General features: G+C 42.4%; 1 protein-coding gene across 2 annotated transcripts in view; it reads left to right on the top strand.

The window, feature by feature from the left end:
- The window catches only part of MAN2B2 (mannosidase alpha class 2B member 2), a 79,634-nt gene that overhangs the window by 17,982 nt on the left and 43,483 nt on the right, over nt 1–18,169 (top strand). For both annotated transcript variants that reach the window (XM_072620177.1, XM_072620178.1), the window contains exons 4-6: nt 5,865–6,037; nt 7,037–7,152; nt 17,701–17,878. In XM_072620177.1, the coding sequence (XP_072476278.1) occupies nt 5,865–6,037; nt 7,037–7,152; nt 17,701–17,878 (467 nt within the window). The remainder of the gene's footprint in view (nt 1–5,864; nt 6,038–7,036; nt 7,153–17,700; nt 17,879–18,169) is intronic.

Genomic DNA, 18,169 nt, shown 5'->3' with positions numbered 1-18,169 from the left:
GCTGTTTATTTCTGTTCTTTATCTTCTCTTCCCTCTCCTGTCTTCACATTCCTTTCTTCCCCCTCCTCTCCTCTTATTCTGTATATACTTATATTTGTACTTGTTTCTTCTACGAGAGTATAAGCTCCTTTTCAGTAGGGATTTTCTCATTGTTTGTACTCATATCCCCATCATGAGCACAGTGCCCAGCACATAGTAGGCACTTAATCGATGTGGGTTGATTGATTGATACCTGGGCTCTCCATAAAGTCCTTGAGATGTTTTTAATCTAAAAGCATTAGCTGTGGGCAGTCATGAAGCAGCAGAGCCTCTCACAATTGCAGAAGTAACAGCGAAGCTCACCTTCCTGTGGTTCCTTGTGGTTCTCAGTGACACTGGCTCCATTGTGTGCCTCCAAAGTGCCAAATCATAGTAGATTTGTATTGCTGTGCAGTGGACAGACTGCTTTCATACTAACAAATGCTGATATTTCAGCGGGACCTTGTGCCTCGTTAAGCACACTCACTGTCTCATTTGATCCTCCAAATCAGGTGTGCCTAAACCAGGGGTGGGGAACCTGTGCCCTTGAGGCCACATGTGACTCTCTAGGTCCTGTAGTGCAGTCCTCTGACTGAATCCAAATTTCACAGAACAAATCCCCTTAATAATGATCTGTAAATCTTGGACTCAGCCAAAAGACCTCACCCAAGAACCTGGAAGGCCACATGTAGTCTGGAGGCTGCAGGTTCCCCACCCCTGGAAACCATTGGAGCATTGATGGAGTAAGGAGAGCCCTCTCCAGGGGAAGTGATTATAGATGTAGAACTGAAAGGAACCCCCCAAGGCTATCAGCCCCCTCATTTTGCAGAGGAGGAAACTGAGACCCAGGGAAGTAAATTAATTATCTCAGATCACACAGGTGGTGACAGAGGCTGAATCTTCTGATTGGAGAACCCACTCTTGTTGAGTCATCCCATACTGTGAAGAGGATGGGAGTCCATTGTAGGGATGAGCAGTGAATAGCACAGAGAAGGAAGAGGGCAAGGTAAGAACAGGGACAACAGAAGTTCAGTTTGGTTCAGACATACAGATTGAGAAAGGATGTAAGATGAAATAAATCCAAATGTTAACCAGTTTTGTGACTGTGAGCTAGGCTTGTCACTTTTCTGTACCTCAGTTTCTCCATCTATGAAATGGTTTTGAGGTATAAGATATACCTAATTTTCTTTCTTGCTATGAAATCTGTAATCCATCACTTATAATAGCTTACAGAGAAAAATGCTGAGCCACAGGAAGTTTGAGTGCCTTCCCCAGAGAGCACAAGGGATGCCATCCACTGAGTCTAAGCTGAATGGTTTTTGATTAGCACAATGAGTCATGTCTAAGAGCCACTCACTGAATATCTTTTTTTTTAACAAGACTGTGAGGTAGAGCTATTAGAACAAGTAATAATAAAAGCTCTCATTTCTGGAGTGTTTGGAAGATTGCAGAGTGCTTTCCATCCCAATGACCTTAAGAGGTGAAAAGAATAAGCATTATTATCCCCATTTTACAGAAGAGGAAACTGAATTCAGAGAAATGAAGTTATTCGTGCATGGTCACAAGGCTAGTGAGGGGCAAATTGAGGACTTGGACCCAGGCCAAGTTCCACTTTTTTAGACTAAAAATCTCTGGAAATTTAGGGATAGCATCTTCTCTCTCTCCCCCTGCACACTTAATAGTATTTTATTTTTTCCAATTATGTACCATCAACATTCACTTTTACAAGGCTTTTGAGTTCCAAATTTTTTCTCCCTCTCTCCACAAGATGGCATGCAATCTGATATAGGTTTTACATGTACAATCATATTAAACATGTTTCCACATTAGTCCTGTTGTGAAAGAAGAATCAGAACAAAAGGGAAAAACCACAAGAAAGAAAGAAAAAAAGAGAGAAAATAGTATCCTTTGATCTGCATTCAGACTCCATAGTTCTTTATCTGGATGTGGACACCATTTTTCAGGCACAGTATCTTAAAGACATAGAGGCAGCTAGATTGCTCAACGCTGGATCTGGAGTCAGGAAAACCTGTGTTCAAATCTGGGCCTCAGACACCTACTAGCTGGGTGATGCTGGGCAAGTGAATTAATCTGTGTTTGCCTTAATTGACTTGAGAAGGAAATGGCAAACCATTCCAGTATCTTTGCCAAGAAAACCCCCTGGACAGCATTGGCATGCCATGGTCCACAGGGTCACGATGAGCCAGACATGACTGAATGACAGGAAACTAAAGAAATAACATGGACCTATAATTTATCCCTGTCTTATAGATTGGGAAATTGTGCCTTAGATAGTGAAATGAGAAGGAGAGCCAAGACTTGCACCCTGGAATGTTATCACTGATCAAAAGCTTTTCTGTACGTAAAGAGGTTTGCAAACCAAAAGGCCCTTTATTAATGCTAGCTGTTAGATGATGATAATGGTGCCGGTGGTTGTGCTGCTGCTGCTGGTTCTGGTATTGGTTGTGGTGGTAGTGGTGGTGGTGGTAGTAGAGAGTATAGACACTTTTTTCCATCAGAACTAGAAGTCTGTTAACCTGAGTCAGCTGACCCCTCTTTAAGCAGTCTGGTGGCCCTCCACTCCTAGGGGCTTACCATATTGTGCTTGACTTAACACAGATACCTGATTGACTTTAGCCACCATCCTCAGCCTCCACAGAAGTGGATACTACAGGTATACTCCCCCATGCCTGGCTTAAACAAGAACTCTGAAAGCTGGAAGGAACCATAAGAATCATCTAATTATACATCCTTCATCAGTGAACACAAATTTAAGATTACCCCCTAGAGCTTCCAATTAGTTGTTTTTCTCCCCTGTGGTGACATATGGCGTCATAGTGATCCAGTTTCCATTGAGGATACTTCCAGAGGCTGATTGTTGGCTAACTTTGTGCTTCAGACTATCATGTCCTCTCACTGAACATTAATTCTTAGATAATGCAGGGTATCTTGATCATTATGGATTTCAGGCATCAGTTCTTCAGTTGGTATGGTACCTAATTGAATCTGGGGACTTTTGATAACCTCAGAAGTCCCTCATTTCAGCTAACAGTCCAATACCACTTAACCTGAAAGCCAAGGTTAATAGGCACAATTTATTACATCCTAAAGTACTGGAGTTATCTTATAGCATAGTTTTAGAGTCACTGAAACAAGACTTAGCAAGGGTCCAAAAGGTCTTCCAGTCCCCATTTTATTAATGAGTAAACTGAGTCCTGCAGAGAGGTAGTAACTTTCCCAAAGTCACTAGAACCTGGGACTCATGACTCCCCGTTTAGTGATTTTTCCACCGTACTTTAGCATAGGGATTCTTGACATGCATGGAATCCTTGGGTAGTCTGGTGAAGTTAGTGTACCCCTTTTCTCAGAATAATGTTTTTAAATGCATAAAATAAAAATCAGAATTACAAAGGAAACCATTATAATGAAATACAATTATCAGAATATTTTAAAAAATCAAATTTTCAGACTCTTTGTTAAGAATTCCTAGTAGAGAAAAAGGAAGAGGAAGAGTCCAGACTAGAGACTAGGTGACTCAGAGTTCTTAAAGGTTGCCCCAGCAATACACAAGCTGTGGCAAGTACTGCCAGACTGTAAAGGCGTCAGAGTATGGGCCTGCCTGGCATCCAGATGTGGCTGTCATCCCAGAGACATTCTTGATAAATCAAGAGAGGCTTGCCACCCATGGTTTGACTGCTAGGGGATGTTCTTTTTTGGCCATCGCCATTCAGAAACCCTTTTCGAAGATATGAATAGGCTGTTCTGTGTAGGTGGAGGGAGACTCCCCGCACTCCTCAAATCACAGAGCCATGAAGTGTTGAAATATGTCTCCCCATGGACATTAAATCATTCACAGCATGGGTTTCTCACCAGTCTTTAAAGGCTAGGCAGAAGGTTATGGAGGAGAGAGGGATGAAATATTAATTTGTTTTTTCCTGAAAGTTCACTGTCTTTCTTCTCTCTCTGGGAAAATCTTATTGAAGGACCTAGCTTCAGATTATTTTCTTTTTATAATTAATATTTATTTTTAGTTTTCAGCATTCACTTCCACAAGGTTTTGAGTTTTAAATTTTCTCGTCCTCCTCTTCCTGCCCCCTTCCCAAGACAGCATGCAATCTGATATAGGCTCTGCTTATACATTCATATTAAACATATTTTCACATCAGTCATGATGTAAAGAAAAATTAGAACTAATGGGAGGAACCACAAGAAAGAAGAAACAAAACAAAACAACATAGAAAAGAAAAGGAGAGCAAATAGTATGCTTTGATTTGCATTCAGACTCCAAAGTTCTTTCCCTGGATGTGGATAGCATTTTCCATCAGGAGTCTTTTGGAATTGTCTTAGATCCTTGTATTGCTGAGAAGAGCTAAGTTTATCAAAAATCACACAATGTCTAACCTCAGATTCTTGCCCAAAATACCTGTGAAAGAACCCTAATGTGAGGTTCGGGAACCTAAGAAAGATGATGGGGAAAGAGCTGTAAGAAGATAAGGCTGCCAGCTTCTGTCTGAATCTATCAATCAGCAAATGTTTATTAAATGTCTACTACCTGGGGGCCGCTGGACAAGACACTGGGAATGCAAAAGTGAAACCATCCCAGCTAAACCTTTTAAATAATTATTCATTTCTGTAACAAATGATTACTGAATATATCTTCTCTGGGCAGGGTATAGATAAATGGAACTGGGTTTCCAAAAAAAGGCTGATTGACTTGTCAGGTTTGGGAGAGAATCCTTCTAAGTATAGATTAGATGGCACACTCTCTGACATTCAGGAAAAACTGTGAAACCTTATCTGTGCCATGCTCTCAGAGACCCTGTATTCTAGTGAGAAAGGAAAGCATTGTAGACTAATACCTGTAAGGAAGGTGTTCTAAGTGTTGTGTGTTGTAGGGTGAGGGAGAGGGAAAGTACAGGGGATTTCTTGGTGTGAGGAGCTCCTACTGAGTGAAAAACCTCTTCTATATATGTAGGTCAACCCCTTCTCTAAAATGTAAAGCCTTGGAGAGTTGGCCAGAAGGTTAGGTATCTTTCCCAGGCTACACAGCAAATGTGTTGGAGTTAGAACTGAATCCAGTCCAGGTGTTGCTGGCTCCGAGGCTAACTCTGTCCACCACAAAATACTTCTCTGATAACTGCAGTAAAGAAAGGGCTTTAGGACCTCAGAAGAGGGAGAGCTTCTCTCCATGAGATGCAGGAAGGAGGAGTACCAAGGAAGGCTTGATGGAAAGGCGTCTGAAGTAGGCATTGAAGAATTGGTAGGATTCTGTTGTGTGCAGCGGGTTTTCTGAAGCTAAGTGTAAATCCTTATTAAGCGTCATTTAATTCCATTCTGCTGATGTTCCAGCCTGGTTAAGTGGGAGTGGTTCTTTCTTTCAGATTGTGATTCTTTCTTCTAATATGTTACCTCTCTTACTCAGCATCCTTTCATCTGAAAATATGATGAGAATGCCCTCTGTGCTTTCATCCAAGTCTTTAACCTTGTAGAATTCTAGGTTAAATATCTGAAGGTCTCACTTTTGGTTTAAACCACTATGTTGTTGATTGTTTTAGTAAATTACTCAGAAATAATCAAGGAAAATAGTTTCAGCCATCCCTGTTCGTGCTCAAAAGCATTGAGCACGTCATTTTTGCTTTTATCTTACTATCCCAATGCTTATTACTGTAGCTGCCCTCCTTCAGTGCTTTTGTTGATCTGCTTTCTGTCCTTAAATGTGTGGCTAGCTGACAAAGGTAACCAGAATTCATATCTGACCTGCTTTTCTGGGCCAGACACTCACACTGAGCAGTTGGAATAAAGTAGACCAGCATGCTTATGTTTTAAACTCTGCCTTGCCATTGCAGAAGGACACGGGTTTTTATATGAAACTTTTGGGATAAGACCTGAGTTTTCCTGGCACGTTGATCCCTTTGGAGCATCTGCTGCCACACCAACTTTGTTCGCTCTGGCCGGCTTCAATGCCCACCTCATTTCCCGAATTGACTATGACCTAAAAGAAGATATGCAGAAAGCCAAGGTAACATCAGCATGCTCCAGATGTTCACTCTGTCTCTTCTGTCTTACCTGATACTGCTGCAGTATAAACCTAGGGAATTGAAAGCTGCAGAAAATGTCCTGGACTTGGTGTGGTATGAAGCTGCTGTGTGACCCTGGGCCAGTCACTGTATCTCTGAAGGGGGGTTGATGACATCAGCAACACTTGTCCATTACCTCTAGGGTCAAGTACAAACTCGAACATTCTAGACCCTCCACAACGTGGCTCCCTCTTCGGTTTCCAAGCTTCAAATTACTCTTATATGTTATTATCCATAATTCATGCATTCTGTGGTTCATCCACATTGGTCTTCTTGATTTTCCTCCCACATAATGCTCCATGTCCCATCCTTGGGCCTTTTGTATTGCTTGTCCCATCTTGCCTCATCTCCACTTCTTACCATCCCTGGTTTCTTTCAAAGCTCATCCAAGTGATTCCTTCTATGTGAGGCTTTTCCTTATGCTCCTATCCCTTAGTACCTTCCCACCAAAATTACCTTATTTTTAATTCTGTATACTTAGACTATAAAGAATAGACTATAAGCTTCTTGAGGGGATATTTCATTTTTATCTTTGTATCCCCATCAGGACAATTCCTGCTTCATGGTAGGTACTTAAAAATGCTTGCTGATTGAGTGATTATAAACCATAAAGCAGTGTATAAATATGAGTTATCATTAGATTATAAGCTGCTTGAGGACAGGTGACTGTCTTTTTCTCTTTGTATCCCCAGCACTTAACACAATGCCTGGCGTACCATAGGCCCTAAATAAATGTTTGTTAAGTAAATGATGTGACCATTGACAAGTCCCTGTACCTCTCTGAGTCTCCATTTCCTCATCTGTAAAAGGGCACAATAATGCCTGTGACACCTACGCCATATGGTGCTCTTCTGCAAAGCCGTAAGAGTGTGGGGACTGACTGCAAAATCTTCTTTGGCTTCTGATCTCTCCCTGACCAGTGGTCTCATTCTGTGTTGCAGGAGCTCCAGTTTGTGTGGCGAGGGTCTCCATCTCTGGCTGAAAGTCAGGAAATCTTCACTCACGTTATGGACCAGTATAGCTACTGCACCCCATCACATGTCCCTTTTTCCAACAGGTGGGTGTGCTTCTTCCATCTGGTACCTGTTGGTTATTTTTAGTGTCTAACATGGCAGCCTTCCCACTGTGACAGGTTGGATCCCACCTCAGAGGCCACCTAGTCTAACTTAGAGCTGAGGGGCAGTCCCCCCACCAGAGCATGCCCAGCCAGTGGTCTTCCAGCCTTTGCTCGAAGTCCTCCACTGAAGTAGAACCCACTGGCTCCCAGAGCAGCCCATCTTCCTTTTGGATACCTCCCATCATTAGGATGATTTTCCTGACATCAAACCCAAATCTTCTTCATTTCTCCTGGTTGGGGCCAAGCAGGACAAGTGTAATCTTCTAGTGCTAGCCTTTTAAATCTTCTCTTCTCCACTTAGGCACATCCCTTTCTTTGGATTGTTTCTCTTAAGGCCTGAACTTGAAATTCTTCATCACGATTGTCCTCTTCTCAATCTTCTCCAGCTCAATCAGTGTCCTTCCTAAACTGCCTTCCAGACTTGGACACAGTAGTCTCAAAGGAGTCTGACCAGGGCTGAGCACAGCAGTATTCACCTCCTCATTGCTGGAAGCTTCTCCTCTCTTAATGTAGCCTATGGTCCTTTCTGGCTTTCATATATTACATTGTTGCCTCTTGGTGAGCTTGTAGTCTGCTAAGACATCCCCCGCTATCCCTGGTCCCTTCCATCTTTTCCAGTCCCTCTACAAGCATTTACCAAGCACTTTGTTAAATGCAGGGATACATGGAGTTTATTGAGCAAGGGAGTGACGTAGTCAGACCTATTGTTAAACAGTATCACTTGACCAGACACTGTGCTAAACGCTGGATATAGTCATCTGTCTCTCAGATAATGAGGGTCAGGCTGGTTAAGCAACTAGAGGGCTAGACCTGGAGTGATGGAGACTTAGAATCAAATTCCACCTCCAGCCCTGCCAGGTGTACCACGTGCAAGTCACACGGATCTTCAGGCAAATCTCTGAAACTGTAAATCATAAACAGATGATTATCTCAAGACAGGGAAGGAGGGAATACCCCGGCTGAAATCACAAGTCCTTGACTTGTTGAGTTATAGCAGATGACAGAGCAGAGTTTAAAACTCTGTCCCTTGTGAGAGGCCTTAGGGTCTGAAGATTGAGGGAAGACAGAGAGTATCTGTTCCAGTTCCCTCATTCTACAGACTAGGAAAGGGAAGCCCAGAGAGTCACAGGTTGTAATAGCAGTGGGAGGCTTAAACCTGCATCCTCTGTCTCCAACTCCAGGGCCCTCTTTTAAAAAAAAAATCATTCTATAACGTATGGTTCTTAGCATTATATTAATTTAAGGATATATAAATGGTGTTCTCTTTAAATTCTGTGCACTTTACACATTTTTTTTCAATGAATACTCTCGATTCATACTAAAAACAGTAAAATCAATTGTAGTCCTATCCAGTCAAGGCAGTGCATTGAAATCTTTTTTGTGTTCCTTAGTAGCAAGATGATGCAGTATATTTTTCCTAGTTCTCTTTGACCATGCAGTTCTATACTTGAGTTGTACTTCAGAGCAACCCCATGCATCATAGATTATCATAACATAAATATCCTTTTTCTTTTCATTAAAAAAAATTTAATCTGGCCCACTACCCCCTCCCAAATGAGAAAAAATGTCCCCCAGAATAAGGCCTTCACTAGGTAGCTGCACGGTCTATGGCTTTGTGCATCTGAAGAGACTTGGGGGGTATTCACTCGTTCTTTTGGACTCATTTCCCCGTGCTTTTCTCCCCTGTGGGGAGTTTGGCAGTAAGCAGGCAAACCCACATCTGAGCTCTGGCTCCATCTTGCCCCGACTGCCTGCGTCACGCCCCCTCTCATGGCTCAGTTTTCTCAACTGAAAAATAGCAGCTGCTGTATACGTAGTACTTATGGGCACAACACTGTCGCATAGTTAAGAACAATGGGCTGCATTTCTCTAATTGTAATAACAGCTGTTTCTTCTAGAATACTTTAAGATTGATCAGTCAATGAGCCAATGAATAAAGATTTATTAAGTGTTTATTATGTGCCAGTGCTGCAGTTACACACAAGGCAGAAACCCCAAAGAAGAGCATGTTTTAGAGGGGGAGAAGATGACACATAAATGATTTGAGCAGAAAAGGAGGTCATGTTTGTAAACCTAAAGCACTTTATGAATGCACGTCACTGTTGTTTATTACAATTACTGCTGCTACTCCACGTAAAGTACATACAGAGTAGATCGAAGGTGGCATTAGAAGGGAAGGTTCCAGCAGCCAGGGCTGCTGGGAGAGGCTTCCCTGCAGAAGATGGGGTTTGAACTGAGTCTCCAAGGAAGCCAGGATTTCTCAGTGGGTCATTTGAGCACGGAGATCATTCTAAGCCTGTGGAGTGGCTATCGCATGGCACAGAAACTGTCATCTTATGGAAGGAATATGGGCCATTCTCACCATATCAGAGTGGGTGGAAGAAAGGACCGTGTAAGAAGACTAGAAAGGAAGGCAGAGGGGTCAGGTTGTGAAGATAAGATTAACTAAGCATGTTCTTTACAACAGCCCTGGGAGATGGGCAGTTTGAGTGGTGTTAGCCCCATTTCTCATAGGAGCAAGCTGAGGCATAATAATCCCTGTCCCAACAACCTTCAGAGCTATTGTATAGATTGGTTGAGCTAATGAATGTGAAACCATGATCGTAGCCAGAATGTCCCATGCTAGTCTAATGTGATTTGATGATGATCATAAAGCAGCAAGCAGTTATTAAGTGCTTATTGTATGTGTGTGCCAGTAAGCAATGCCATGATAATTGCTGGGAATACAAAAAGGACACAGTCCCTGCCTCCCCTCAAGAAGCTTACAGTCAATAGGGGGAGACATTGCATGTGTATGCACATGCACACACACTTGTTTACTTGCATTATGCATGTGTATATATGCACACCTTTTCACTTTTGTATGTCCTATACATGTGAAAACATACATATATATTGTGTGTGTATACATACATATGCACACATATTTAGCCTACAAGTAATATGGAGCCATTGGAGTTTATTGAGCCAGAAAGTGACGTGATCAGACCTGCCATTAAACAGGATCACTATGGCAGTTGTTAGGAGCAAGTGTTGGAGATGAGAGGCCTAAGGCAGGGATTCTAATGAGAAAGTTGTCTCATAGTACAAGCAAAACGTGATAAGAACCTGACCTGTGATGGACAAGTGGATAAGAAGCAGCTCTTTTGGATAATGCTGACCTATCTCCTTCTTTCTTCTCCTCCCTCCTTCCTGTCCTCTTCATTTCCTTCCCTCCTTTACTCCCTTTCTTCAACAAACATTAAGTACCCTTCTTTGCAGAGCAGTATGCTGAGTCCTTAGAGAGGGAGAAAAAAGGGGTTACCCACTATTAATAGCTGTATACCCATTACCATAGGTAAGTCACTTCGCCTCTCATCATCTGCCTTATCTGAAAGATGGGGATAGCAAGCCCTGCTTTGCCTGCTTCTAGAATCACTGTGAGGCTCAGATGAGATAGTGTATATGAAAGCACTTTCTGAACTGTATTATTCTCTCTTAATGTAATATGGCATGATGATGGTGAGAATGATGTCAACCTATGAAAGAATGTGAAGAGCTTTCCTAGTGATTTTCTAGAATGTTGCTCTTGACATGCCAGGGAAGAAGACATCTGCTGTTTTAATAGTCCTCCACCCATCCGATAACCCCTTTTAATTGGATTATGCCTTAGCAACTGACTGTTGCCAGCCTCCACCTCTCCCATTGGACTTCAGCCTAGAGAGCTGCCTGAAAATTGTTTCCTAGAGACTGAGAAGGTTTTAAGCAAAGTGTTTCTTCTCCATTAATCCATCTCCTAGAAACCCAGACTTGAATGTGTCCAAGCCCATCGCTGGGCCAGTTGGCTTGACTTCATGGAAGGTGGGTGGTACTGGAGCTGCGGAGAGTTATTCACAGGCAGTTGGGTTCCCAGCTATAAGGCAACCCTGGACTGGAAAGTGCTGTTTTCGGTCTCAGTTTGTGGTCAAGACTAAATTATGTCTTTCTAAAAAAGACTGTGCTTTATTGAATTGGATTTAATATTTATGGAGGGCCTGCATGTACTTGGCATCATTACAGGAACATCTTGCCTGCACATAGGACTTTGGAGTGCGTGTGACCTCCAAGAAGTTTTACAGAGATTGTAGAATACAAAGGAAATTTTTTTTTAACCCTTTCAGCAGCAGCAAAGAAATGTGGCTGTAATTGTAATTCACATTTCCAGTGTGTTGGAAAGTTTATAAAATGCTTTCATCACAGCAGCCTTATGGGGCAGACAGGGTAAGAGTCTGGAGGACTGGATTTAGGTTCTGCACTTAATTGCACGTGAAAGCACGGGCAAGTCACAATGTCTCTGAGCCTCAGTTTCCTTTTTTGTAAAATGAAGATAACTTTTAGCACCACCTACTTCACTGGGTTGTTAGGACATGTTTTGTAAACCTTAAAGAATCATGTAAATGGCATTTATTATCATTATCCTCATTTATCAGTGAAGGAGACAGAGATTTAGAATCACTTGGATAAGTGACTTGTCCAAGGCCACTCAGATAGTAAATGCTAGAAAGAAAATTTAGACTCAAGTTTTCAGATTCCAAGTCCAGAATTTTATCTAGTGCTACCCCAACTTTCCTCCTTCAGAAAAGTGGGTAGTAGGTCAGGAAAAACAAAGCAAAGCCCAGAGATCGTGCATTTGTTCATTCAGTACCCACTGTTTAATTCCTACTCTGTGCAAAGCGCAGCTCTTGTATATTATGCTCCCACCGCCAAGGAAAAGGAAAGCTACGATTACATGTAACCCTTGCAAAGAGATACCACTGTATTCCTGAGGACAGATCCTTCAAAATACTGCTTTGGATGATGTAAACCTAGGGCTCAAAGTGACCTCAGAGGTCACCTAGGCCAGCTGTATCAAACTCAAATAGAAACAGGCCGCTAATCTATTTTAATATATTATTATTGTTTAATCCCATGGCACTGAAGAATGTTGTAGCTCTGGCAGGCATCTCTGATGTAATCCTTCCTCTTCATTTTACATCATAAGAAACTAAGGCCCGCAGAAGTTAAATATCTTGCCCAAGTAATAGAAGTAGTGAATGGTTGACCTAGGGTTTGAACGTGGGCCCTCTGACTCCAACATTAGCCTTTGTTCTGCTGCCTCTCACTGTCTGCTCCACTTCCCTGGAAATTTAATTTCAGCTGACTTTTTGTTTTCAATAAATAAACATTTATTCCCTCTCTTCAATAAGTCAAGCATTGACTATGTGCCAGACGTGGTGTTAGAAGCTGAGGAAATAGCCCCTGCTCTTAAGGCATACCCACTCTGTCAGAGGAGACAATCCATGTAAGCAGAGGCAGCCCTGCATTACCCATGTCCAAGGACTGTAGGCAGAAAATCCCTGTGTCAGATTCCTGCAGGCTTTCCCTGGTTTGTCCCTGGTGCTCTGATGGGGTGATGGAAAGGGACAGGAGATATGTAGTGTGTCTCAGGGAGAGGGCCTGGGTTTGGAATTTCATTGGTTAACTCCCCAGTGAGGAAACTCTCTCTACCAGTGAAGGTCAGCAACCTTTGGTATTAGAGAGTTGCCCAGAGCACTTGGAGTTTCAAGAGGTTAAGTGACTTGCCCAGGGACGTATTGTCAGTAGGTATCAGAGGCAGGACTGAAACCCAGGTTTCCTGGGTCCAAGGCTGACTTCATCCACTCCACCATGTTTCTTCTCTCACAGAGCTCTTTAAAATTGACAAAATGCCCTCCTCCTAACACCCCAGTGAGGGAAGTAGATTAAAATGTTGTTAGTCCTGTTTTACTGAGGAAACTGAGGGTCAAATGATAATTGACTTGTCTGTGTGCATGTAGCTAGTGAGTGGCAGAAGCACATCTTCTAACTCCAGCCCCAGCCTACTCTGTTTTTATTCTTTTCCAACAAGCTACCCATATTTGTGTTACAGCACTGAAAAAGTGTGCGGGAATAGCTGTTATCAGCACTAGAGGCTCAGGTGTTCTCTCCCGGATTATTCATATTGCCCAGTCCAAAAGGGGTCCTCTTTGGAGGCAGAAGACTAGGCTCTGCTCTCTCCAATGCCAGTTCTGTGTATCTGTGCATGTATATATACACACATATATGTTTGTGTGTACATGTATGTATGTATATATACACATATATATCACAGCTTTCCTATGGAAGAAAGCCCAGTGGCTACAGGCCACTCTTAATCCTCCCTGAGCTGAGAGGAAATGCTGCTACTTTCTATGAAAGGGAGTTTTCTCCCCACTTTTCCCTATTTAACAATCAGCAATTTACTCCTTTTTTAATTCTACACCCCCCTGTGGCCTGCTCTCTGCTGTAATTCTGCAGCACTTTAGCGGGAGGTAAAGCAGCTCTCTCATAAATGAAGGTTATTTGTTCTTTCTGTTCAGCACCTCAGGCAGTAAGTTTGGAGGCTTTGTTAAGTAGAATGGATTAAGTTTGGCCAGAAATATAGCTTTGCTCTCAGCTGAGTCCTGGTCCCAAATGATACTTTGCTTTCATTGATGAAATATGAGCAGAATCTTTGCTTTATTTTACTGATGGCTTTATTTGGCTTTGAATGGAGTCTAGCCAGGCCCTATTACAGTAGGCGATCTTGGAAACATCAGATTTAGAACTCAGAGACCATCTAGTCCAGCTTCCTAATTTTATAGTGGAGGGCTCTGAGGCCCAGCAAGAAGTGCCATCAGTCTTAGAATTTATTGCTTAAAAGGATCTCAGAGATTTTCTAGTAAAAATAATGATGATGGTAAATAATATTTCTGTAGTGCTTTAAGGTTTACAAGTCACTTTACAAATATCTCATTTGATCCTCACAATAACCCTGGGAGGTAGGTGCTATTATAATCCTCATTTTACAAAGAACAAAACTGAGGTAGATAGTGATTAAGTGACTTTCTCACAGTTACATAGGTAGTGAGTATCTGAAGCTAAATTTGAATTCGGGTCTCCTGACTCCAGGTCTAGCGGTCTATCTGCTTCACAGCCTAGATAAAAATACTAAAAAGCCTTTAGAGGTAGAATGATCTACTTAAGGTCACACTGTAAGTGTCAGAATCAGAACTCTGCCTCAGGTAGTCTGACCCCAGAACCAAAGCTGTTTTCTTTAAGAATTAGTACCAGGGAGTAGAATCACAGAGCTGGAGGTGACCTTCTTTCTAACCCCTTATTTTTTGGGAGAGATTAAGGAAGTGCCTTTTTCATGGACACATTGCTAGTGCATGTCAGAGCCAGACCTAAACCCACTGTTTCTGACCCCAGGTGTATCTTCTTTCTGGAACACAGGTTATTAATCTGTTTCCTGATCAAGTGGGTTAATGTTTGTAAAGCACTAAGCATAGGCCCTTTGGCAGTCTAGTGAAATCTATGCAACCCTTTTCAGAGTAGTGTTTTTAAATGTGCAGTAAAAAATACATAGCATTACAAAGGAAACCAGTTACATTGAAATTCTGATATTCTAAAATATCAAATTATTTTAAAATCCAAGTTTATGGACTCCTGTTCTAGAAGATTCTCAGAGCTAGTAGCTGAGAACTAACAGAGTCCAGCCCTCTCATTTTATAATTGGAAAAATAACTAAGGCTCAGAAGGGAAAAGGGACTTGCCCACAGGCATACAGAAAGTTTGTTGTAAATCTTAGAATGGAGAGTGACCTTAGAGGTCAGGCAGTCCAACCACTCTCGGAAATAGTGATTTAGGACAAGAAACCCACTCTTCCTGATTCCCAGTCCATTGCCTTTTCTTCTGGCCTGTTCTGGCTCCTTTGTGTGTCTAAAAAGATGGCAGAAAGCCAGTAAATGAAACTTGATCATTTGAAGAGAAATAGCAGTCTCAATAGTGACTACCATTCCCCTTGATTAAAAACTAATGGACCAGCTTAATGTCCTATAGAAGCATCCTGGGAAAATCATCCTGGGCATTCCAGTACTGTTGCTGTGCTTAAGGTCTGATAGGATCATGAGTCTCTATTTCCATACCCTGATTTTTAAAATAATAACACTTACGTTGATGAAATGCTTAATGCTTCTCAAAATATTTTCCTATTCATTATGTCTCATTTGAGCCTCAGCAGTGACTTGGGCTACCTTCATACCAATGCAGGGCCAGTAGCAGCACAGGCTGCGGGGGTAAAATCTGAGTTCAAGTTACATTCTCCACATTTGACAGACTGGGATATTGAATGTCAAGGCAGTAACCCAAGGGCGTTCAGCTAGTCAGTGTCAGAGCTGAGACTAGAACCTGGGACTTCTTCTGGGAGAAGTAAGAGCCTACATCTCTTTCCCTCCTCTTCTTCTTCCTCCCCCTCCTTCAGACATAAATGGAAAAAACAGTGATATGCCCAAAAAGTCCATAGTAAATTAAACAGTTACAAAGATTGAACAGGACATGAATGAAGGGGTATGAGAAGGCAATCCCCAACCTACCCCTCCCTGGAGGTAGGTGGCCCACAGCTGTTACACATTACACATATTTTTTAACTTTTTCAATCTATTGATCAGTTATGCTGATTTTTTTTTCCTGTTCTAAAAAATTCTATTTGCCAAATGAGGTGACCCTCTCTGGCAGAGGGAGTGAGGGGGATACAAGGGATAGTTGTGGTGATGTAAGAAACAGAAAATATCAATAAAAACTTAAAAAATAAAAAAGGTTCTTGGGACTAGTGAGCTAAGTATGTGAACAGTCAGTGGCTCCCTTTTAGAGCCAAGGTAAGTTCAGACTCAGCCTGGCAGTCAGAAGCCTCTACAATCAGGTCCCTGCTTCTCTTTCATTCCTAGTGTCTTATTTATTTATTTCATTCCTAGTGTAAATGGAAAACACTTTGCAAACCTTAAAGTAGCATATAGGAATCCATCCTTATCATCATTATCCTCATCATTATTGTTACCACACCCTTTCCTCTACTCTGGTCTACTTACCATCCTCCTGGCCCCAACCCCTACCAGTATACCGTACACAGTCTGTCTCTTCATTCAGGCTGTTTCACTGATGCTCTCCAAGCTTACTTATCCTTCAGAGTACAGCTCAAATGCCATCTCTTTGATGGTATCACTCAAACCTCAGAGAAATACCCTGAGTCCTTAGGGTGATCACTGTAGCAAGTGGTAGATCTAGGCTTCAAACCCAAGTCATTGGACTCCACAGCCAACACTCTTTCACTGCACTAAGTTGGTTCTTTATAGATTACCTTGTATTGTTATTAAACTCTTTTATAGTAATAATAATTAACATAACAGCTCACATTTGTACCATTTATAAAGTGTTTTCATCATAGTACCCCTTTGGGGTGGTGGAGCAAACGTTATTCTCGCATTTTATAGATGAATAAGCCGATGCCCAGAGAGCTCAAATGACTTACTCAAGTTTGCACAGCTAGAAAATGGCAGATCTGGGATTTAAACCCAGATTTTCAGACAAGAAATCTAGTGCTGTTTCCCCAGAACTCTTGGTGGAAGCAGGGACACCTTCATTTTCTTTGCATCCCTCATACTGCAAGTTCTCAGTCAGTGTACTCTGATAGCATGCTCTTTGGCCAACCTGGCTCTTAGAGCAGCCAGAGTACCGGAGTCTCAGTGGTCACTCCCAGTCCTTGGGCTAGAATGTGGAGAGAGGCCATATAGCCCGGTGCTTAGGGCTTCTGGGACTCCACCCTTCAAATCCCACCTGCCTTACTTCACTCTGATAGCCTTTGTTAAGGATCATTTAAATACCAGGCACCATGCTAGGCTTAGGGGATCAAAAAGAACCAGGTGACCCTGGGCAAGGCATCTCACCTCTTGAAGCCTCTTTTACCTCAAATGTGGATAAGCACATCTACCTCCCCTGGTTTTTTTAGGGATCAGTTAGAATGTGCTTGTGAAGAACTTTACGGACTTCATAAGTCACTGTCAGTCATTAGTCAGTCAAAAAACATTTATTGACTGCTCACCATGTGCATAGCACCTTAGATCACTCCTGCTGCATGTAGTGCTGTAGCTCAGTGGATAGAACACTGGGCCTGGAATCTGAAAGACCTGGGTTCAAATCCAGCCTTAGACACTTCCAGCTGGATGACCCCAGGCAAGTCATGTGCCTTAGTTTCCTCGTCAGTAAAATGGGGATAATAATACCCCTACCTCCCAGGGATGTAGTGAGGATCTAATGAGACAATGTTTGTGAAGTGCTCAGCACAGTCGGCAGAGAGCATGTGCTAAATAAATGTGAGCTTATTATTATTACGTGCTGTGTGGGTGCTGTACTAAGCACTGGAATAAAGGGAAGATCTTATTACTGAGAGGCAGTATGGCCAAGTGGAAAGAAAGAACACTGAGTCAGAAGACCCAGCTTTAAGTGGCAGCTCCTACTGGGCAGTGACTTACCTTCTCCGGGCCTCCCTTTGCTTATCTGTACAATTGGAATAATAATACCTACCCTCCCTTCCTCTGAGGTCCCTTGTGAAGGAAGAGTCTTTGCCACGAGAATTGTTTTTCTTAGGATTAAATAACCACAACTGTGTTTCCTCCTCAGGTCCGGCTTTTATTGGAATGGAGTAGCACTTTTCCCCAACCCTCCAGGAGATGGTGTATACCCCAACATGAGCGTGCCAGTGACAGATGCCAGCCTCAGCCTCTATGCACAGACCATGGTGGCCAACATTAAGGAGAGGGCAGCCTGGTTCAGGACTCAGGATGTGCTTTGGCCATGGGTAAGGGGGTTAGCGTTTCAAACTTGGGAACCTAATTCTCACATTTGTAACCACAGAGGCAACATGATGTGGTAGAAAACAACTCTGGGCTTAGAACAGAAAGATCTACCTGTCTTCAGACCTTTATTAGCTGTTTGATTTTGGGTCAGTTACTTGATCTCTCAGTTTCCTCATCTGTCAGATGGAGTAACTACATTTGTACTGCCTGCTTTGTAGGATTGCTGTAAGAATCAAGTAAGATTAAGTTATCCTTACTTCCTAACCTCCTCTCCTTTCCTTTCCCTTCCCTTC

This window comes from Notamacropus eugenii, chromosome 6 (assembly GCF_028372415.1).
Source record: "Notamacropus eugenii isolate mMacEug1 chromosome 6, mMacEug1.pri_v2, whole genome shotgun sequence".
NCBI classification, from domain to species: domain Eukaryota; kingdom Metazoa; phylum Chordata; class Mammalia; order Diprotodontia; family Macropodidae; genus Notamacropus; species Notamacropus eugenii.
Note: the sequence above shows the minus strand (reverse complement) of the source record. Positions and strands in the feature narration are given on the sequence as shown.